Below are 23,937 nucleotides of genomic sequence, written 5' to 3'. Positions count from 1 at the left end.
ATTTTTATGTTTTCTTTTTTTCCAATTACATGTAAACAATTTTTAACATTCATTAAAATTTTTTTCTGACTTCCAGATTCTTTTCCTCCTTCTCTCCCTTCTGCTTTCCTTGAGAAAGCAAGTAATTTAATAAACGTTATATGTGTGCAATCATACAAAATATATTTCCACATTAGCTATGTTAAAAAGAAGAGATCATAAAAAAGAAAGTTTTTTAAAAGTATGCTTCAATCTGTATTCAGAGTCTTTATTCATTAGTTCTTTCTCTGGAGGTAGATAGCATTTTTTATTTTAAGTCCTTCAGAATTATCTTGAGTCATTGTATTGCTGAGAATAGCTAACTCATTCACAGTTAACCATTGTTCAATATTGCTATTACTATGTTATGATGTTCTCTTGGTTCTGTTTACTTTTCTTTGCATCAGCTCATATATGTCTTTCCAAGTTTTTCTGAAATTATCTTGCTCATCAATTCTTTTAGCACAATAGTATTCTATCACAACCCTGTTTTGCAACTTGTTCAGCCATTTCTTAGTTGATAGGCATCCCTTCAAGTTCCTGGTTTTTGCCACTACAAAAAGAGCTGCTATAAATATTTTTGTTCAAGTATGTCCTTTTCCCCTATCTTTGATATCTATGGAATTTAGACCCAGTAGTGAAATTGCTGGTCAAAGGGTATGCAGAGTTTTATAGTCCTTAAGGCATAGTATTGATAGTGTTTTCATTAGCAAAATTAGAGCATATAACTTTTTTTTTTAACACCTTAACTTAGGTGTATTGGCTCCTTGGTGGAAGAGTGGTAAGGGTGGGCAATGGGGGTCAAGTGACTTGCCCAGGGTCACACAGCTGGGAAGTACCTGAGGCCAGATTTGAACCTAGGACCTCCCGTCTCTAGGCCTGGCTCTCAATCCACTGAGCTACCCAGCTGCCCTGAGCATATAACACTTAAACATTTTTTTTAACCTTTTTTTTAAATTTCGAGCCAAATTTCCCTGAGACATTAAGCAGTCTGATACAGATTTTATATTACAATCATACAATCTTCCTGTTAACAATTAGAAATGTATACAGGAGGGGCAGCTGGGTAGCTCAGTGGATTGAGAGTCAGGCCTAGAGACAGGAGGTCCTAGGTTCAAACCCGGCCTCAGCCACTTCCCAGCTGTGTGACCCTGGGCAAGTCACTTGACCCCCATTGCCTACCTTTACCACTCTTCTACCTAGGAGCCAATACACAGAAGTTAAGGGTTTAAAAAAAAAAAAGAAATGTATACAGGTATAAATTGATGCATACTATCCATCAGAATCATGCTAATATCTTTATGGAATAAATCAACAGGTAGGTGTTCTTTATTAAGCAATTATATTCCAAGTACTATGTTAAGTACTAAAGATACAAGGAAAAAGCAAAAAAAAATTTTTTTCTCAAGGACCCTACATACAAATGGGGATAAAATGTATATGCATATGTGTATATGTGTACATGCACTTGTATAAACATGTGTACATAAAAGATACAGAGTAAGATATAAAGAGACAATATGTCCTCCAACTCAAAATAGTTATGTATACTAAATATAAAAGGTCCCACTATGAAAAGTCAAAAGAAAACAAGTTCAGATATTTTTCACAACTAGTACTAGAAAAAGAATTGGGATCAAGGAGATGACAAAAGATAAAATAGATAATTTTGATTACATAACATTGGAAAGCAAAAGTGTGAATGAAATCAAAGGATATGAGCAAATAATTCTCAAAAGAATTATGAATTATTTAAAACTCTGGGTCTTTACCTCTCAGCAAGTTAGCAAAGATGATAAGAGAAGGGAATAGAAAATGATGGAGGGATTGTGAAAAGATGGGAACATTAATACACTGTTGTTCGAACTATCAATTGGTCTGCTCATTCTGGAAAGCATTTTGGCATTTTGCCAAAGGAACTAAAATATCCTTGAGCCAAAAATCTCATCTGTCCCAAGGAAGTCAAAGATAAAGTAAGGTTCTACATTCTCCATCATATTAATAGTAGCACTTTTTGTAGTAGTCAAGAACAAGGAAGGGGGGAACCAGATGCTCTTTGATTGGGGAGTAGCTAAACAAATTGTAGCACAAGAATATAAAGAAGTATTATTGCCCTGTAAGAACATGAACAATTCAGACAAGCATGAAACACATAATAGCTGAAGCAAGCAGAGCCAAGAAAACATAATATACACTGTAACTATATGTCCAACTCTTTGTGATCCCTTAATGAGGTTTTCTTGGCAAAGATGCTGGAATAGTTTGTCATTTCCTCCTCCAGTGGAGTAAGGCAAATAAGACTTACCTACTGTCACACAGCTAGAAAGTAAGTGAGGCCAGGTTTGAACTCAAGTTTTTCTGACTCTTAGCCCAGTGCCCTAACCACTGAGCCACCTAGATGCCTCAGGAACATAAACAACAGCAAAAGGAAACTGAATGTTGTGTAATTATAATAATCAAGATTCTCCTCAAAGAATAACTGAGAAAGTGCATCGTTCTCCTTTCATTATAGGATGACAGGGGTAGAATTATTGCCTGCGCTATCAGAAATGGTTAAGGAATTGGCAGTTTTGTGGGACTGCTATTTGGGATTTTTTTTTAAACCTTTGTTTCACAAGATAAGATTCACTGAATAGGAGAGAGAAGAAGAATATATTCAGAATATGATTTTAAAATAAGGCAAAAATTAATTAGAAAATAAAATATGTGGCTTCAAGGAGTAAGGAGATGATGGGCCTGCCATACTCTGCCCATATCTGCAATATTCCTTTTAGTATTAGGCACCACATTTTACAAAAAACAACCAGAATGATGCAGAGGCTTTATAAGGACCTGGTAGTATGAAGAAACTCCCCAAAGTCTAACTCTTACACCTTATGTCATGTGACCTTGGGTTCTCAAATGCTGTGGGAATTGCAAAAAAATTCTGTAGAGGTACAACCTATGTTATATCACATTTACAATCTTCTTCATTACTTTTACCATCCTGGGAAAGGGGGAGGTGTGGAAAGAAGGAAGGAGAGAACATGTAAAATGTCAGAGAAAGAATATTAAAAATTATATTGACGTGTAAAAGAAATTAAGATTAAAAAACTCTCTGGTAAGTTATACCCTGCTGGCAAGACTTCAGATATGGTCCTGGCAACAGATTATGTTGACTTTCTGAGGACCAGCCTAGTTAAATATAGAGATGCTTATTAAAAATAGGCCAAACACTTGATGATGATTTGACCTTGGCAACCTATGAAACAAAGAGATTGTTGGGATGTGTCTGCTGTCTCAAAACAAAATATATAAATACATTTTAGGAAGAAAATGAAAAGTGGAAAGTATTAGTTAATTAAGTTGTTCTTTTTTCCCGAAGTCTTAGGAGGCATTATGGTATTAAAAAGAAAAAGTAGCAAAATGGTGATTGGCAGGAAACTGGGCAGTAGTCCCAGCTACTACATAGCAACCTACATAGCTCACTTTTCTTTATGGAGAATGTGGTACATCTGACATGTTAAGTCACTGCATGCTGAGCCCAGAGTGTAGGATGGTGCATGACCAACAACTATTGGAGGCAGGGAAAGGTGGACTAGACTTGGAAACAGAGATCTGGGCTTGAGTCCCAGTTTGGCTGCTCATTGTGCCTCATTTTCTCATCTGTAAAATGTAAGAGTTGTCCCAGATGTTCCCAGAAATCCCTTCCAGTTCTAGGATGTATAATCATATGATTTGATAGCCTTTAAAGTCTCCTTAAATCTTTAATCCTAAAAGTTTTAATTGCCAGGAGAGAAAAATCCACTCAAAATAACTAAAATGCTTGAAGTAACTGAAAATTAGCCTACCAATATCCAAGATGCATAAATTCAATGACAAAACATTCTTTATAGAAAAGATTTATATAATATGACAGATTCATTATTCATGGTTTGTCTTCACAAATATAAAAATGAGCCCCCAGCCTACCCCTAGCTTGGTGCGTGGAGCCCTGTGTCATCCTAATGAAAATATGTTGGCAAGAGTCATTATTGGAAGGAATACCTACATTGGTGAAATTACATATCTGAGTTAACCTAAATTAATGGATAATTTGATAGAACTAGGCCAAATAATAGCAAAATTCATTTGGAGAAACAAAAGAGTTCAGAATCTCAAGGAAAATATGGAGTGGGGAAGAGACAGAAAAGAAGGGGACATAACCAGATATCAGACTACATTATAAAGCCCCAACTCCCAAAACTAACTGAAAGATGTTCTTCTGCCTTGGAACTGATACTTATTCTGAGGCAGCTGGGTGGCTCAGTGGATTGAGAGCCAGACCTAGAGATGGGAGGTCCTGGGTTCAAATGTAGCCTTAGATACATTCTAGCTCTGTGACCCTGAGCAAGTCACTTAAAACTCCATTGCCTAGCCCTTATCACTCCTTTCTGCCTTGGAACCAATTTATAGTATTGATTCTAAGATGGAAGATAAGCGTTTAAAAAAAACTCTGGTAGAAAAATTTATCATTAGAACAGACTAGATAAGCAAGACTCAGAAGCAATTGAATATAGAAATTGTATTGAGACTCAGTTGGGAGAAAGACTCTTGGAATTTTTTCAAAAGAGACTACTGGGAAAAGTGGAGGGGAGTTTGACAAAGGTTAGGTTTAGCCCAGAAAATACCATCATTATACCATATGACATACTATGCTCCAGGTAGATAGCAACTGAAATATAAAAGGTCATGTAAAAAACTAGAAGACAGTGGGATGAAAGGTCTTCTTTACCAAGCAGATGGAGGAAATTGTAAATTAAAAAAAAAAAGTTGATTACAAAAGAAAATGTAAACACTTTTGCAGAAGCAAAATCAATGCAGCTAGGATAAGTGAAGCTATAAACTGGGTTGATAAAATATGTCTGGTAAAACTCAGTGTCCAAGATATATAGGAAACATATAAGACAATGAGCACTTCTGCAATAGATAAGTAGTTAAAAGAGAGGAACACTTGTCAAAAGGTGTTGTGAAAATGGTCAGTGCCCATGTGTAAAGTATGCTGTCAATCACTAATTATAAGTGCAATTTAAAATTTGTATTTACAAATTGGCAAAGATTATCTAACAAGGAAACAGTAAGTGTTGGAGTGGCTCAGAATTTGTCTTTATGCCAAAGACAAATATACTATTAGAGAAGCTGTGAATTAGGCCAGCCATCCTTAAAAACAATTTTAAATTATTCAAGAAAAGTTACTAACTTCATATCTTTTGTCCCAATGAAACAATTCCACAGTCATAAGGAGGTCAATGATGAAAGGTCTTAAATATAACAAAGTATTCATAGCATTACTTTTTGGGCAGCAAAACCAAAAGAGATATCCATCACTTGATATTTGTGGCATGTTAATGTAGCAAAATAAGATTGTACCATAAGAAATGTTGAACCTGAAAAATTCAGAGAAACATTCAAAGTCTTGTATAAAGTGATGCAGAGTAAAGAAAATAGGACTGAGAAAACCCAATGGCTAAAGTAATATAAAAGAAAATGACCCTAAAAGGCAATTGACTTATGATGAATTATAATGAACGATTTTGTTCTGGAGAACCAATAATGAAACGCCTACTTCAGCTTCAGAGGTGGGACTCTGGTTACTGAAAAAGACGGTCAAATGGGGGCTTAAGGCATAATAGCCCTGGTCATAAAAATAAAAGGCAGCAATAAAACTTCAAAAAAGTGAAAATACCTGCAAAATCTCCCTCACAAGATTTTTATGAGGAATAAATGATATTAATGTAATAAATAACAAAAATCACTTTACAGTGGAGGGGCAGCTAGATAACTCAGCAGATTGAGAACCAGGCCTAGAGATGGAAGGTCTTGGGTTCACATTTGGCCTCAGATACTTCTTAGCTATGGGACACTGGACAAGTCAGCCCCAATTCCTTACTGCTATTTTGCCTTGAAATTGATACTGATTCTAAGCCAGAAGGTAAGGGTTTTTAAAAAAAAGGCACTTTACAGACTTTAAAATGTTATATAGATCATGTAGGAATTATGCTTCAGTAGAAAAGAACCCGGTTTGAAGTCAGAAGCTCTGATACAATTGGTGAGGAAGTTAGTTTACCTCTCTGGGCCTCAGTTTCCTTGTCTGTAAAATGAGGACTTTGGATTGGATAGCTCTGAAACTGTGTTATGTCTCATTCTTTTTCTCTCTCTCTCCTATTTGGAAGAGTAGAGTATTGTCCTGGGATGGAGGGAGTTTAGGGGATAATACAGAACAGCTTGGAGTGATACTCCAAGAAACATAACACAACCTCAAATACTTTAATTGGCTACATTAATTTAGCGAAGTGCAGGTTTCTTGAGTTGTCTTTAAGGTTTCTAGAAGAGTGTGTCATTTTAGGCAGATGGAATGGAAATTATTGGAAGCCAGTTCTCTCTATCTCCAGAGATCACAACTAACGTGCTGGAAGGAGCCTTGTACATCATTTAGCCTAACCTCATTTTACACATGAAGAAACTGAGGCCTATAGAGATTAAGTGGTTTGCCCTAGGTTAAAAAAATAATAAAAGTAGCCCTAGAATTAAAATCCCTGAACACTTGATTCCAGTCTGGGCACTTTTCACTACATCATACTTCTTTTGGAAGGACCAGTGAGTTATCTATTAGATTCAGTTAACTTAGGATGGGCTTCTAATATGGAAATGACTGTGAGCAATAACCCCAGCCCTGGAGAGACTAGCTATAACAAAATTCCCTTTTTCTCTTCCAGAAGCATCTCCGGGAGTGACAAAAGTGCAGATCATTGAAAAGGAACCTGCTGAGCGCCATATGATTGCTTCATGGGAACTAGTAGGTATCTGCTATTACAAGATCCTATCCCTCCTAAGGAAAGGATAACTCCAGAGGAAAAAATGATAGAGATAATGCATATGATCTTCCTTCTACTTCAGATTGCCATCAGTGATACAAAATTCATCCTTGTCCCTTCCTATTGACTCTGAGGGCATTTAATTCTCACCCTGTAATAGGAGTTCTCAAACTTAAGAGAGTTTTCCAGAGAGATATCTTATCTCTGGAATTCCCTTCTGATCCATCCAGGTCTAGTTTGGAAATTGCAATGTCAGTTTTGTGTTTGCAATCCAGGATTGTAGAGATGAAAGAAATTTTTCAGGACATCACTCATGATCCTTTGTAGCCCAGAGAGGGCTACAGGGAGCACTGGTTTGGGGCTGGCATTGTAAAGGGACCAAATCTTATCTTCAGTGCCTTGGAGAAGCAGGATATATGTTTTGAAAATACCAGCAGGCCCATGAAAGAAGAAGAGTAGGGAGGGAAGGAATGTGTTATCTGGGCCGTCAAGTCATTATCATCCCACCATTTTCTTCAGTTTCCCGCCTCCTTCCATTCCTTCTATCTAGCTGCCTTTTAGACTCCTCTAAGGAATGCTTGTCTGCCATACTGTCCATATAAAATATTAATAGAAACATAAAATATTAAGACTAGTAGAAACCTTAAAGATTGTTTAGTCAACTCCTTCACTTTACTGATAAAGCTCAGAAAAATTAAATCATTTCTGACTTGCTAAAGATCATACAACTTGCTAGTCCCAGAACTGCTGGATTAGAATCCAGGTTTCTGACTCTTAAACCCATTACTCTTTTTTAAAAAATGTTTTGCTTTTAATTTTTTTAGTTACATGTAGAAACAATTTTTGACAATTGTTTTTTGATATTTTAAAATTAAGATTTTCTCCCTTTCTGCCCTCCTTCCCCTCCCTGAGGTGTTGAATTGTCTGATATGGGTAATACTTTCATGTAATACATATTTCCATATTGTTCATATCAAGATAGAAGGCACATATCACACATACAATAGAAATCTCATGAAGGAAATATAGTGGAAGCTGGTGTGTTTTCATCTGCACTTAGATTCCAATAGTTCCATCTTTGACTGTGGCTTGGAGACTTGCTTTGCTGATAATGGTTTTGTCCTTCACAGTGGATCATTGTATAATATTTCTATAACTGTATACATTGTGTTCCTGGTTCTACTCACTTTACTTTGCATCAGTTTACATAAATCTTTTCAGGTTTTTCTGAACTCGTCCTGTTCATCCTTTTTTATGGCACAGTAGTATTCCATCACAATTGTATGCCACAACTTGTTCATCCATTCCCCAAGTGATGATAACCCCTCAGTTTCCAATCTTTGTCAATACGAAAAGATCCACTGAAAATATTTTTGTTTAGGTAATCCTTTTCCCTTATCTCTTATCACTTTGGGATATAGACTGTTAGGTCAGAAGGTATACATAATTCCCATTTCCCTTTCTGTTCTGCCAAAATAAGCCATCATTTTAGCTCTAAGCACTTATTAAGCAGCTCCCCTCCCACCTCACCCCCTGGCACTAATTTCTAACAGAGGCACAAAATTTAGTTAATGCAGCAGACATTTGTCATGTGTCTAATGTTCATAAGATGTAACGCCAGAGACAGGTGGAGAAACTGGAATTGCAAAGACAAAACAATTCTTGCCCCTAAGAGTTTGTATTCTGTTGGATAGATGTCACATAAATAAGAAGCAATTATTGCCCTTGTGACACAACCAGAAATAACTATAATAAAGAATTAGTACTTTAGAAACATACTAATCTAATTGTATTATTTTTTCAATTAACAAGCATTTCTTTTCTCCATTCCCTCCCCAATGGAAAAGAAAAGAAGGAAGGAAGAAAGAAAGAAGGAAGGAGGACCCCCCGTCAGTCAGACTGACAGAAAGAAGGAAGGAAGGAGGAAAGAAGGAAGGAAAAGAAAAATAAACTCTCATAAATACACATGCATATTCAAACAGAGCAAAGGTGTGTGAGAAGTATACCATGTAAAGATCAAGAGTTAATATCATTAGCCAAAGGATATCAAAAAAGAAAGTAGAATTCGAGTTGGTCTTTAAATAATAAATATAAATTCAACAGGTGAAAGGGGAAAAGAAGAACATTTTGGGTATAAGGAATAGCACAAAGCAAAAGAATGAAAGCTAAAATGCATACGTTGTGTGTGAGACCTAGAAGGTGGTACAGTTTGGCTGGAGCAGAATGTATAGGGAAGGAATAAATCTGGAAGAGTAGAGGGGCATCAGGTTTGCAATAATGAGCCAGTGTTAGACATTGGGAATAGAGAGGCAACATAAAAGGTGGAGTGGTAGAATCAATATAGCTTAATCACTGACTGAATCAGAGAGGGGTGGGAAATTAGTGTCCAAGGTCATGGCAAGGTTTCAGACTAGGAGTGCCTTTGACAGAATTAGAACATAAATAGAAGGTACACCTGGGTGACTCTGGATAGAGAGCCAGACCTGGAGATGGGAAATCCTGAGTTCAAATCTGGCCTCAGATACTTCCTGTGTGACCCTGGAAAGTCCCTTAACTCCACTGCCTAGCCCTTACTGCTCTTCTGCCTTGGAACCAATAATAAAGATAAAAGGTAAGGGTTTGGGGGCAGCTGGGTAGCTCAGTGGAGTGAGGGCCTCAGCCACTTCCCAGCTGTGTGACCCTGGGCAAGTCACTTGACCCCCATTGCCCACCCTTACCAATCTTCCACCCATGAGACAATACACCGAAGTACAAGGGTTTAAAAAAAAAAAAAAAAAAAAAAAAAAAGGTAAGGGTTTAAGAAAAAAGAAAAGAAAAAGAAAGGATCTGCCATAAGGGGAAAGATAATAAGCAAGGTTGAGAATATAGGGAGTTTGAGGTCCGAGTAGGAACGAACATCCATTTGGTTCTGGAGCTTAGAAGAGAGCAAGAGACTAGCAAAGGAAAGAAATAATAATACTGATAGTAGTAGTAGTAATGACTAACATTTATATAGAACATCAAGTGTTACAGAATACTGTACCTATGTTATCTCATTTGATCCTTGCAAAAACCCTGTGAGTTAGGAATTATTATTATCACCTCAGTTTTGAAGATGATGAAACTGAGGTGGAGAGAAATTAGATGATTTGCCCAGAGGTCACACAGCTAGTAAGTGTTTGAGGCTAGATATTACTAATATCTTCCTGACTCCAATTAAAAAAAACTAAAGCAGATATGTTTCTATGATATTCCCTTCGCTACCTACCTCTCCAAGATATTGTGAGTAGTAAATCAGTGAAATACCTGTATATATAATACCTGTATATGAGTACTTTATAACGCTAAAGAGTTCTAGAATGTGAGCCATTTCCCATCTTGACTTATAAAAGAGAATAATCCCTATTGATGTGAATAAGATTCTGCCGTTAGCAGCCTCTAATAAAGCAAAGCAGAGGGGTCCTTCCTCCAAACAAGCATCTCCCATGGCCTTTTCAGAGTAGGCAGCATCTTTGACAGATACCACCACAGAAACACCTTGATTCTGCTTATATCACTGGTCCTATTTCATCAGTTATTTCTGCTAACACAGGCCAGAACTGAATGCAGCTAGTATAGTTCAGTTTCAGAACTGGAATGTCTAGGTTCAGCATTAACTGAGTGACCTTAGAAAAACTACACCTAGAGAACAACTATTATCTTATATCTGGAATATTCATTAAGAGGTAATGGATCCTAAGAATACCTACATTCTAGGACTTTTACCTCTTGGTGTTTCTACCTTCCCTATAGTAATCCCTCAGAGGGAAGGCAGTGAAGATTTCCTTCCTCTGATGATCCCAGTGGCTGAGATCCCTTGATATTGGGTTGGGAGAATTGGTAAGACATATAGAGGAAACTTCAGATGATTTCCATATTTTTAAATGTTTCTTCTCAGCTTTATGAATTCTTCATCTTTCTGGTCACTACTAGTATAGACTTAGTACCTTTAAAATAGCTTGGGTATTTTGATTATTAGAATTCTACATTCTAAAAAAATCTCTCTATAATTTTCCCAGTGGGTTTGGTTCCCTGGAATGACTCAGGCATGAAACTGAGTTTTATGCCATTGCCTGTATTGTGCCAACCTCAGACCCTACCTGGGGCCCACTCTTTATCATTTAGTTATTATTCTTTTATCATTTTCTCTTTAGTTTCCTTTCCATCCAATTCTTTTTGAGTTTCCTTTCCATCTGCCCTCTAGATGAGTGAAACTATTAGAAGAGATAATTTATTCACCCTTCCTGGTGCTAAGGGACTCAACTTATAAAGCAGAAGGAGCTTTCCATGAGAGATGAGAGAAAATTGATCACTTTTTCAACAATGCCATTGCTACTTTCTCCATTATATTTCATTTCAAATCCATCCATCTATTCCTCAAATGATTAAAAGCCTTCCACGTGCAGTGTGCTCTTAGGTGCTGAGGTTAATGGGGTGGGGGGTGGGGCAACTGTATGGAGAATACTAAGATAAATAAGACACAATTTCTGTCCTCAAGGAATTTACATTATAGTAGTGGGATGAGAAAACCAGAGAAACTACTGATGCAGATTAGAATATGAAAAGTGCTTAAGAAAAGTATAAACATTCAAATGATAAAGAACCATTACTGACTGGGGGTGCATCACAGAGTAGAAATTATATCTTTGGGATGAGATAAGGGAATCAAAAGGATTAAGAAACTAGACCTAGGAAATTGAGAACGGTATACTAATTTCTAATGTACTTATTTAGCATATTACGTCTTCCAACAGGATAAAGATAGAAATTGGCCCTTTAACTCTGTTCTTCAAATTCCTATTGTTTTGCTCTGTAATAGGAATTTGAAGAACAAAGAAGGGAAAAAGTTCTTAGGGAAGGAGATGCTTTCTAACTATCCTTGGGTGGCCAGACCAGGAATTTTCCAGAACTGAGCCCAGATTAAGTGATCTGCCCAGTAACAAGTCTGTGATCACTGAAAGTTTACCTTCAAAGATATCCTTTGGAGTAATTTGAGCAATTACCAATTGGTGCCTGAGTTTAGGAGATAGGAGATGGTAAACAACATTCCCTATTATAACACTCACCTTCTGGTTTGAGGCACAGACTCACCCTCTTTTTCCTACCCCATCTTCATACCATCCTGCTTTTTGATTGTAGAAAAATGACTGTGCAATGCCAGAGGATTTGAAGAATTTTTACCTGATGACAAATGGTTTCCACATGGTGTGGAGTGTGAAGCTCGATGGTAAGTTGGCATCTTGTCCATTGTCACTTACTTTGTCAGCAGAGTCACTTCCCTTGAATCTAATCAGTGTTTAACATGAGCCACCTTCTACCTGCTCTCAAGTCCAAGAAGAAGTCTTGTTTTCTGTGATTTCAGCCCTTATTAGGGCTAAGTCATAAAGTACAACTACCCGGAAAAGTCCAAAGACTTTTTTTAAAATGTAACTCAAAATTTCAAGGTTCCCCCACAAAGTCCTACTGTAGCACCACATTGTAGATTGGAGGTGACCCTGGTTTCTTGAAGGTGTGTAAGCTCTGACAGGGTCTACCACACCAGAAAGGTATAGAGTATGGCCCTGGTCAGAAGACCAACCTATTTAAGTATGGAGAACATCCTCACCAGAAGCTGGTCACTTGGTAATGATTTTTGGCCATAGCTATCCATGAAACAAAGAAAAACGCAACATGGTGCCCACCACTCCACCCTATCCTGCCCCTGCTCCTTTCTGCTTCTTCAGCGACTGTTTCTGGGAAGAAGGCAGAGAGTGCTAAGAATGACCCCATTTTAATTTGACTTAGTACTCTAATGTGAGGTTATCTACCAATGAGTGAACCTGTTGCTGAAGTATCTAAATCCTATGAATCTTCACATTCCTACTATAAATGAAACAAGAAGAAGGGAGTTACATTCAGATGGAAAAATAGCTCATAGGTACTTCTTGGAGAGGCAAAGAAAGAATTGGAAGGAATAGGTTTTATCCCCAGAAGCATTATTTCATAAACTATTTGGTTATCACATATTGCAGTACTAATGATATTTATATCTACAGAAAGAAACTGTCATGAAAATAATTGTATATTGTGTACTAACATCTTTTGTTGCTGATGAAAAGGTAGAAAAATTCTGTGAAGAAGTTGGTAAGAGCCTCAAAATTAGCTCAATCTATAGTTTGGAATGTGCTGATTTCAGTACATAGGAAGGAAAAGGTGAGCATAAGGAGAAATATATGGGAAAGCAGGATTCATTGAGGAAAGATTGAGAAAGGCCAAAAGCTTGTAGGTTGCACAGAGGTATCATACAATATCAAGATTGAGAAACAAATTGGTAGGCACTAAACATGGCAAGAAACAAATGATCTTTCAGAAAGGAGTAGTTGGGGGTAACTGGGTAACTCAGTGGACTGAGATCTAGTCCTAGAGATGTCCTAGGTTCAAATCTGCCTTCAGACACTTCTCAGCTGTGTGACCCTGAGCAAGTCACTTAACCCCCACTGCCTAGCCCTTACCACTCTTCTGCCTTGGAACCAATACACAGTATTGATTCTAAGATGGAAGGTAAGGGTTTAAAAAATGAAATGAATAGTTTACATTTTAGAAGGAAAAAACTTGTTACTAATATGTCAGTTATCTCTAAATTAGCTGTCTCTGTAAAGTCAGACCATAGACTTAGCAGACCTAAGATCGAAACTGTTTGAAAGAAAAGGCAAGAAGAAATAATGATAATAATGCTATACAGTTTAAGCAACACAATCCTGATCTAATTTCAATGAGAAATTAACAGAAAGGGGAAATGAATAGCAGAAATTACATCAATACCAATTATAATGATCTTATATTTAAATTTAACTAATATGGATTAATTGCCATACCAAAGACCAAAAGAGCCCAGGAAATACTTTAATCCACAAATGTCTGACTTACTTGCCAAACAGAGACACAGTTGCCAACAGCAGCACCACGTTAGAATATAAACTTGTTTGCAAAAGCTTATTGAAAAGGATGATGGACAGTTATGAGCAGTGTTGTTTTGTAAAGCAGGGAGAAATAATTGGAAGGCAGGATCGGTTTAAAAGAAGTTTGGCAAGATGTCCAACTCAGCAAAGTCATTCTAAGGGAATTCAAGGACAAGAATAGAAGAAAATGAAAAAGATTGTAAAAATTATTATAACAATGCAACTATCACACTTGAAAAGTTATGTCACAGTCCTCACTTGTGCTTATAGGGGCCAAAGAAATGATCCTTAAAAGAACAAAAGACCAGGAAAACAGTTAGATGTACCAAGTGCAAGAAGAGAACTATGCAAGAGGCAAAACAATTGTGAAGTCTTTGAGGAATTAGTATGCAAGCCAACTAAAGAAGGAGAAGATACCAATGACATGGAAAAAAATCCTAGTTGATGTTCAGTCATTTTCTGACTCGTCATGGCCCCATTTTTTTTTTTCTTTTTCTTTTCTTTTTTTTTTTTCTTTTTTTTTTTTTTTTTTGGCAAAGATAGTGGAATGGTTTGTCATTTCTTTCTCCAGCTCATTTTACAAATGAGGAAAACAAGGCAAACAGTTATGTGACTTGTCCAGGGTCACATAGCTAGTAAGTGTCTGAAGCTGGATTTGAATTTGGGAAGTTGAGTCTTCCTAATTTCAAGCCCAGTGCCCTATCCACCATGCTACCTAGCTGCCTTTGAGGGTACATTGGAAGTTGTCTATTCCAAATACCTAATATTACAGTTGTTCTCAGAGACCCAAAAGGATGACTTGCCCAAGGTCACATTGAGAGTAAGTACCTCCCTCAGGAGTCAAACTCAGGTCCTCTGATGTCAAATCTATTGCTCTTTCTATTAGTTTTTCAGCTTCACCATCATGGTCACCCTTTTCTGCACATATGCCTGTGTCCTTTTAGAAATGCAATGCCTACTGCTGAACACTACTCCAGATCTGGTTTGACCAGCATAAATCTAAGTGAGAAAGGTGCTGATAAATATTTAACAACCAGCTCTCCAGAGGGAAAAACATATACACTAGGAATTTTTAGCTCAATCTTCATAATCAGAATGTTCTTTTCCATTTTCTCAAGTCTTTACAGTGAACAAAAATAAGCCTTAAAGCTACTAGGTGGTCAGTGGATAGACAAACTAGAGATGAGATGACTTGGGTTCAAATGTGGCCTTAGACACTTCTTAGCTGTGTGACCTTGGCCAAGTCACTTAACCCCCATTGCCTGGCCCTTACCGCTCTTCTGCTTTAGAACCAATGCACAGTGTTGATTCTAAGATGGAAGGTAATAGTTAAAAAAAATTTTTTAATAAGTCAAGCCCTGATTTGTAGGATTTGCCATTTTTTGAGGTGTAGATGCTCACAAAGCCTGTACAAGCTGTGTACAGTGGACTGCTACCTCATTTGTTCTGCACATTTGATGTATGTTAATGTAACCTGAGATGCCTTTACTTTTCATCGGGTTACTGAACAGATATCAAAGCCCATAGGTCTTTTTTCATATAAACTGCCTCTAGGTACAAGGAGTTGAGTTTTATCCTGCTTAGGCACCAAATCTTACCGAGAGCTATTCTCTAAATATTTTAATTCCGTTATCAGAGTCCAATTCGCTTGTGGCCCGTGGCCGTCTCTCTCCCCAGGTTTCTACTTTGTCTGGTCCTCTTGCCTGCTTCTGCCATGCCCAGGCTGACCTTCCCCTCACCTCTCCTGTCCCCTGAGAAAGCTGGCTATCATCTGATCTCTGGCTCAGCTTCAGGGGTATTTCTGAACAAGCTCCCCTTAGTTCCCAAAGTGGATAGAGCTTGCCTCCCAGCTCCTAGGAGAAATGAATTCTTTCATTAATAGTCCTTTGCTCTCTGCCTGGATGCCTGGTTTTTCTTTTGATCTGCCATCCAAGCTGGGACCCAGAGCCCTCCAGCTTTTCCTATCAGTACCAGAGGTATCTCCTGTTTATCAATTGTCTTTAATCCATCATTCGCTCTGGCCCTGGCAGCTTTTACTTAGATCACACAGAAAGCAGCAGGAGGGACAGAGTATAGAGCTAGCAATTCCATACATGCAGTGGGGACATTGTGGCACTGAGAGAGGGTTGCTCAAGGCTTGGTGATATAGTGGGAAGAGAGTGGTATTCAGAGTCAGGAAAGATCTGGGTTCAAATTTCACCTCAGACATTTACTGTCTTCCTAAATATTTACTTCTTCATTGATGAAATGGGGATAATAATAGCTTTAGTGTTTTACCTCATGGGGCAGCTAAGTGGCACAGTGGATAGAGTGCCAGGCCTGGAGCCAGGAAGATCCAAGTTAAAATCCAACCTCAGACACTTAGTGGCTGTGTTACCCTGGGCAAATCTCTTTACCTTTTTTGCCTTGGTTTCTTCTTCTCTAAAATGCACTGGAGAAGGAAATGGCAAACCATTTCAGGATCTTTGCCAAGATGGGATCACAAAGAGTCAGTCATGCCTAAAACAACTGAACAACAAAAATCTGCTCTGAGGCTAAAATGAGAAAGCTCTCTGCGAATCTTATAGCAAATTAGCGATGGCATGACAGTGGCCCCAGTTGTCCTTTGTGATCATCCTCCGAAAGAGAACTGTGACCTTGTGCCATGAGGAGGGCCTCTGACACCCCCTCCCCCCTTTCTCTCTGCCCTTGCAGATCAGCCTGTGCCTTTGGGCTCTCTGGTGATTAACAGCATCGCAAACCTGACTCAGCTCACCCAGTCTGCTATGTACACACTTCCCAACTCACCAACTCTGGAGGATCTAGAGGATGAGGAAGATGAAGGTACTATGGCTCCCTTGGGGCACTGTCTTTTGGACAGTTCTGAAAACCCAGGCCATCCTTGCAGCATGTCACTTTTAATTCATCTATAGAGCCTTAGAGATCTCCTCTCTTCTCTCTTTTTCTTGGTTTTTTTTTTTCTGCTTTAGAAAAATATCAGACTTTTCCCTCCCTGTTTCATTCTCACTTCCAACACTTTCATCCAGCTGGCTTCCTCTAGTCTCCCACCCCCAGACCAAGCTTCCTCAGACACTCCACAGACATCATGCACTGTCCTGCCCAAGAGCCTTCAGGACAAAACACAAGCCCAAGCCCTGCATTGTCTTCCCAGGCCTTCCCCAACCTTTCCCTGTTCAGCCCAGCCAGTGCAAACCTCCCACCCCATCAGGGTCTCTCTGCCCCGTGCCCTCCCTCCCACCTTGGGACATTTCCCCTCCTTCCATATTCCTTCAAAGCCCAACTTGTCTCACTTCTTCCATGAAGCCCACAGTGTTTTGTGCCTTCTCTGAACCCCATAGCCCTTACTGTCTAGACTAGTAGTCTCCAAACTTTTTTGATCCCTTCCTGGAAAAATTTTTTTAACATGCTTATCTAATACAAGTGGATTTACTGATTTTGAAACTATATGCATGTACTGCCATACTAATAATGACATGTGTTATAAAACTGACACAAAAAATAAAAAAGAATGAATTGGGGCAGCTCAGTAGACACTTTCTAGCTGTGTGACCCTAGGCAAGTCACTTAACCCCAATTGCCTAGCCTTGCTCTTCTGTCTTGGAAACGGTTCTTAGTATCAATTCTAAGATGGAAGGTAAGAGTTTTGTTTTGTTTTTTAAAAAGGATGAAGGAAAGATGGAATAATATCTTATTCTAGAGTTAATTGGGAGCCAGAGAAGTCCATTGGGTAGAAGACACTGTAGGGAGGGAGTCCCTGGACTCTAGCTAGGACCATAGTCTAAGGTAGAGTGGTAAAAAGAGAAGACAGCTGGAAAAAGATGTTGTGTAAGGAGCAGTGATAGAATGTGCTAAGTGCCTGGATGGCTATATGGGGGCTAGCCAAAACAGGAATCAAGAATAAAGGCAAGGTTTCAAAATAGGCCACTGAGAGGAAAACAGAAGTAAGGAAGTTCAGAAGAGGGCTAAGTTTGGGGAGGAAAGCATTGAGTTCTTTTCTGGATGTGGGAAATGTGAGGTATCAATAGGACATCGAGGTCAAAATGCCCAATAGATGGTTAATGATGTGGATCTGGAGCTCTGGAAAGGCAAAGGCTGGATACACAGCTATGGAAATCATTAAAACCATGGGAGCTAACGAAGTCACCGAGCGAAAGGAGAGGCCCGAGGCAGCCTTGAGGGCCCTACTCACGGGTAAGGAATGACTAGGAGCCTCTTGCAGCAATTGCCACGGAAGGTCAGCAGTGGGAGAAGACCCAGAGGGAGATTGTAGATGGGAATGGTTGCTGATGAGGGGAGGGTGCGAGGGTGAGGCAAGATCCTGTCTCCTGCCCTCTAGTTGGTTGATCACACACCTCTTTAGGTTATCCATCTCTTGGGCGTGTGCTTTGCAGACTATTGATGCAGAGCACATAAGCTTGTGCTTTATTCTGTTGATTGTTCTACTTGTCAGTTATTTCCTGGATCTGAGTCTTTTCTCCCTATGGAGGCCATAAGAGGACAAACAACCCTGTCTTCTACTTAGGTCATTTAGTAAATATTTATTTATGGGATTATGGAGTTAGAGTTGGAAGGACCATAGAGGTCATTTAGCCCATCTACCACTTTTTTATGGGTGAGGAAATTGAAGCCAAAAAAGATTAACTGACTTGCCCAAGGTCCAGGCAGTAAATGTCAGAGCTAGAATGTGAACCCATGTGCTCTCACTCCAAATCCAGCTCTTTCCAATATTCCATCCTGCAAAGAGGCTCAGCCTCCCATTTGGGAGGGGTCCCTCTGGCGATGGATGCTTTTGCTTAGGAAGGACTAATTCACTTTTCTGTGCACCTGAGTGTTTACAAAGTGTTTTCTTCATGTAACCCTGTAAGGCAGGCAGGCAGGCAGGCAGGCATTTTATCAAGTAATTATGTATCAGGCACTCTGCTGAACCTTGCAAATACAAACACAGGCAAAGCTTACATTCTAGTGAGAGAAGATGACACATTAAAAGGGTTTGGAAAGGGATAAGGAGGTATGGTGGCTCTGTGGGGTGGAGATGGCTGAGAACTGGCTTGGAAGCCTTGTTCTAGTCAGAGCCCTTCTTCCTAACAGTTCTGTTGTTATCATTTTACAGATGAGAAAACTGAGGCTCAAAGTGTCAGAACCAGGATTCAAACCCAAATCCTTTTGATTCCAAGACAGCACTCTTTCTTCATCATAGTGTTGCCCCTTTTAAAAAAAAAAATCACTGCGGGGCAGCAAGGTGGCTCAGTGGATTGAGAACCAGACCCAGAGATGGGAAGTCCTGAGTTCAACTGTGGCCATGGATATTTCCTAGCTGTGTGACCCTGGGCACTGAACCCCAGAAGCACCTTATTGATACTCTGTTATGTATGACTCTTGTCAGGTTCTGCCATATATTACAATTACTTGCACACTTATCATAATGGACTGTAGCTTTCACAGTAGCCTATGAGCTCCCTGAGGGTAGGAACTGTGCCTCACTCATTTTGGGGTCACCACACATATCCAGGCATAACCCACCCCAAGTCATGAATTGACTTCAAGAAAACATGGGATTAGGAAAATCAAAAATGTTTTAAGGGATAGTTACTTCCATCAGAATAATGCGTTAAATAGGTGGTTGGCTAGATAACCTTATGACAAGGTTCCACAGTAGGATGGGTTTTGTTTTTTTTTTTCTCGATCTTTAATAATGTTAATATGAACAAGCATTGGGTCATCTGTGTGGTACAGTAGATAGAGCACTGGGTCTTAGTTCAAAAAGAACTCATCTTCCTGGGTGGGTTCAAATCTGGACTCTGATGCTTTCTAGCTATGTGGCCTTGGGCAAGTTACTTAATCCTATCTGCCTCAGTTTTCTCATCTGTAAAAAGAGCTGGAGAAAGAAATGGCAAAACCACCCTAGTATCTTTGCCAAGAAAACCCCAAATTGGGGTCACAAAGTGTCAAAAACAACTGAAAAATGACTAAACAACAATGAACCAACATTAGTTGGGGCCATATTAAGTAATAGCTCAAGTACTCAATAGCTCAGTAAAGTACTTACACAGTACTTTAAGGCTTATGTCATTATTTCCTCACAACAACCTTGGATTTGAGTTTTGCAAATATTATGTCTGTTTTTAAAATGAAGAAGCTTTATCTGAGAGAACCTAAGTGACTAAATGACTAGTAAATGTCAGTGCCCAGCCTGAACGCCATGCCTTCTGACCTCAAGTCTGGCACTGAAGCATTCAATAAGTGTCTTTTGAATAATTTAACTCATAATTCCAGGGGTACTTTTGCTAGAGATTCCATGATTTATTTCAGTATTATGGTGTCTTCAAGTAGCTCTGATAATATAACAGCACCCCCAAAGATTCCATTTACATTTCTGTCTCCAGCTTCCTTCTAGTTTCATCTCCATCACTTAGCAATGGTCAGAGTGGGCCATCTGGTGGGTGTTAGCCAGGTTATTCCCTTGTATACAGAATTCACTTGACTGAAACATGAAAAAAGTAGAAATATAGATATGTGTATATATATATATATATGAGCTACTTAGGAAGCATGTCTTACCCTCTACTCCATCCCTCTTTACATCATCCCAAGAAAGTCGTGTTGGTATCCAGGCCCCGTCATCTTCTTGAGTTTGTGTGTTGGCTTCTGCTTGAATGTCGTTATTAATTTCTGGTTTTGTAGCTAATGAAGACCAGCCAGAGAAGCCCCACTTTGACTCCCGAAGTATAATATTTGAGCTGGATTCCTGCAATGGGAATGGCAAAGTGTGTCTTGTTTACAGAAGGACTTCACCAGGTAAAACACAAAGGGAGGAAGGATATAGTAAATTAGTCTTCGCTGGGATTCCCTCAGGGAGCCTTCTCTAAGAGCACTCTTTAGAACAGTTTATGGTTTTTCCTAAAATCGGTATTATCATGACTCCAGAAGTCCCCTTTGACTGTCCCCTCATCACGTTTACTTTTTTTTTTTAACTAAGCCTATGTGAAATATTTCTCCCAGTTCTTAGGGACAATCTAAAGGAAAAACATGGAGATAGATTAGAAAAGGGTAAGGAAATAGCCCAACTTCTCAGACTCTTGTATGATGAGCCCCCGATGTCATACAGTAGTCAGATGACAAACATTTATTAAGTGCCTACTATGTTCCAGGCACTGTGCTAAGCACTAAGAAGAAAGGCAAGTGATGAGCAGGTTAATTTTAAAATACATGGAGAGTACTACATGAAATTATGAAGAGTGAAACACGCAGAACCAGGAGAACATTCTGAACAGCAACAGAAATATTGTTTGAAGAATGACTTGTATATGTCTACCTCCAGAGAAAGAACTGATAAATAGCAATAAGTAAGACATAGTTTTATATACACATATATATTGTTGTCCAATGATACCTCTATAGTGCGGGGAGGGGAGGGAGGCTGGTGAGAATTTTTATGTAACAAAAATTGGGGGAAAAAAAAAGGACGGCCCCTGCTTTTGAGGAATTAAGATGATATTGTCAACATGGGACAATAATAGCTTCCCCAGAGCTAAGACACTGGCCCGAGAGGCAAAGAGCCTGGCGCCCTGCCTGGGCTCCCCGTAAGGACAGCAGCCAGCCATGCACTGTATCAAAACACAGTTATCAAAATATTTTAGAGCAAGTTCTAAACCTTAGGAGAAGAGCCTTCAGAGGCAATGTGTTTCTTGTACGCTTAGTCTAAATGAATCGCATCTATCTCAATATCGATCTACCTGTGTATGTGTACACCCCCTCCCAGATAGGCAGACAGACAGATAATGTGGATATTTAATGACCGTTCCTCAGAAGCCGTTTCTTTTTTCCTCCACTAAAACAGTAGCCAAAGAGAGCAAGATCTGGTTCCTAGACAGAGCTTTGTATTGGCACTTTCTCACAGACAACTTCACGTCCTACTACCGCCTGCTGATCACGCACATGGGCCTCCCCCAGTGGCAGTACGCCTTCACCAGCTACGGTGTTAGTCCGCAGGCCAAGGTAGGAGAAGAGGGTCCGAGTGTCCTCTGGCCTTCCAGGTCTCGAAGAGTCTTTCTCAGATCACCTGGCATGTCTCCCTTTCCCTCCCTATCCCGGCTCACCACGTCTGGTTCCTCCCTCCAGCAATCTGTCGTTTTCTGGAAAATGTATTGGCCTGGGCTGGGGCAGGGAGCAGGGGCCTCCGTAGCCCATGCTCTGCTTCTGGCTTTGCCATGCACTTGCTGTAATAACCTAGAGAGACTCACTTGAGCTCCCTGAGCCTTGGTTTCCTCATGTGCCCAGGGCCATTAATCATTCCTGTCCTTCCTCTGTTTCCTCATCTGCCCCTCCTGGTTGTGAGAAGCCCTGCGATCAAGCCGTCCCTGGGGAGTTTACAGGGGAAGTAGGGAGCACCTATGAGCCTGCCCATCCCACCAGCTCTGAGGAGCTGCACTGTTTGTCTTCCTGCCTGCAGGAGGAAGGAGGAGAGGGTGCCCTGGGTTAAAGAACGCTCCTCTAGTTTCGTGCTTATTAGGAACGATAAAGATTAGCTAATAATATGGAAGAAATGATTCAAGAAGTAAAAGATTGAGAGGAGCCAAAGGGCCGTTGGAGCTAGAGTCAAGAGGTTGGCAAGCAAGAGAACATGACACGAAGGAGAAACAATAAACTGAACCACAGGAGCTCTGTAGATCCACTCCCCTAATTTCTGTTCTGGGTTCCAGCGAGCCCTGGGGGTCCGGGCTCAGGAGCCCCACCAGCACGCTCTCCTTCAGCAGGCAGGCGGTAGACACAGTTAGCTCTTAGCAAGGACACTGGCCAGGATAAGCAGGGGCAGGTGGAGCCCTCATCATCTCCCCACACAAAGGGGAGCGCGCCCCTTCCCCTGCCTTACCCCTGTGCCTGGCGGCTCCAAACTCTGATCTGTGCCTGTGTGTGTGTGTGTGTGTGTGTGTGTTCTCCATGCAGCAGTGGTTCAACATGTATAAGCCCGTTACCTACAATACTCCGGTGCTCACAGAAGAGAACGACTGCTTTATAAACAAGCTAGACCCCAGCAAGGTATTCAAGAATAAGACCAAAACCTTAGTCCCCACCAAAAGAGGGGGGACCCCGCACCCTCCGGGCTCCCAAAAAGGATCATCGAGTTCTTCCACCAAATCTTCCTCTGGAAACCCTGTCAGAAAGTGAGCAGCCTCTCACCAGATGGGTCCTTCCCTGGCATCAGGAGAGCTCCAAGGCCCTCATCCTCCTCTCCCAGGAAACTGGGGCCTACCCAAAGGCCCAGAACTGTGCAACCCAGAAAGCAATGGCATTCTATCATTCCTGCCACCCACCCTCAAGGGAGCCAGGGGCAGTTTTAGCCCCCTCTGGACCTCTGGCAGTGTCTGAGGAGACCCTGGCACTGATCAGAGGAGCCCTTTACCCCCGGCACCCAAGTCAATGCCCGAGGACTTAGCGGTCTGGGGTCCACATTCTCCATGCCTGCTTTTTACCCTGCCCTTGCAGGCAAACATACGATTGATAACATGTTGCTCAACTGAATTATTGCTGGGTAAAAGCTTTGACAGCTCCTGAAAAAACCCAGATACTTTCCCTTTAGAGATGCCAGACTCATGGGAAAGTCAACAAAGACCCATGCATTTAATACCCTGTTTGTTTTTCATTATCAATGGAGCCAAACCAAGAAAATGTATTCTTCCCTGGTTTTTGGTGAGGTGTTTTTACCTCTTGGTGTCTCAGAGGGTTTCATTTTTCTGTGGTTTACTGCTAAACCTGAAATGTTTACCTCTGGAAAATTGTTCTGGAATAAAAATGAGCCTCTCTGGCTATTTTAAACTGCCTCTGTCTGTTTGCTTGGGAGAACTTCTCTATTGCACTGAGTTAATAATTCCAGCACCTGGGGCACATTTATTTCAGAGTAAGGGATGGTTGAGAGAGCACAGAGAACAATCCATCATGGGTATATTCGTGGCAGGAGGTAGGGTGGCCCCATCCCTCAGAAAGTAGCAAAAATAATCATCACAGTTATTTAGCATGTTAAAGTTTTCAAAGCATTTACACATTTTCTCTCATTTGAGCCCCACAATAAACTTGCAAAGTAGTTATTCTAATCCCCATTATACAGTCTGACATTACACACAGTCACACCCTCA

General features: G+C 40.1%; 1 protein-coding gene across 3 annotated transcripts in view; it reads left to right on the top strand.

Moving 5' to 3' along the window:
- Positions 1–23,620, top strand: part of LOC123235388 (tubulin polyglutamylase complex subunit 2-like) — a 35,088-nt gene extending 11,468 nt beyond the window's left edge. The window contains exons 2-7 of one of the 3 annotated variants that reach the window (XM_044661518.1): positions 6,753–6,832; positions 12,009–12,096; positions 16,502–16,630; positions 20,489–20,602; positions 21,705–21,802; positions 22,751–23,620. In XM_044661518.1, the coding sequence (XP_044517453.1) occupies positions 6,753–6,832; positions 12,009–12,096; positions 16,502–16,630; positions 20,489–20,602; positions 21,705–21,802; positions 22,751–22,972 (731 nt within the window). In that variant the 3' untranslated portion in view covers positions 22,973–23,620. Of the gene's footprint in view, positions 1–6,752; positions 6,833–12,008; positions 12,097–16,501; positions 16,631–20,488; positions 20,603–21,644; positions 21,803–22,750 lie in introns of all 3 variants that reach the window. The other 2 variants (XM_044661511.1, XM_044661525.1) reach the window with 2 other exon arrangements.
- The last annotated feature ends 317 nt before the right edge of the window (positions 23,621–23,937 follow it).

Source organism: Gracilinanus agilis, chromosome 1, assembly GCF_016433145.1.
Source record: "Gracilinanus agilis isolate LMUSP501 chromosome 1, AgileGrace, whole genome shotgun sequence".
NCBI classification, from domain to species: domain Eukaryota; kingdom Metazoa; phylum Chordata; class Mammalia; order Didelphimorphia; family Didelphidae; genus Gracilinanus; species Gracilinanus agilis.
The sequence above is the reverse complement of the archived record's forward strand: the minus strand, read 5'-3'. Positions and strand labels throughout refer to the sequence as shown.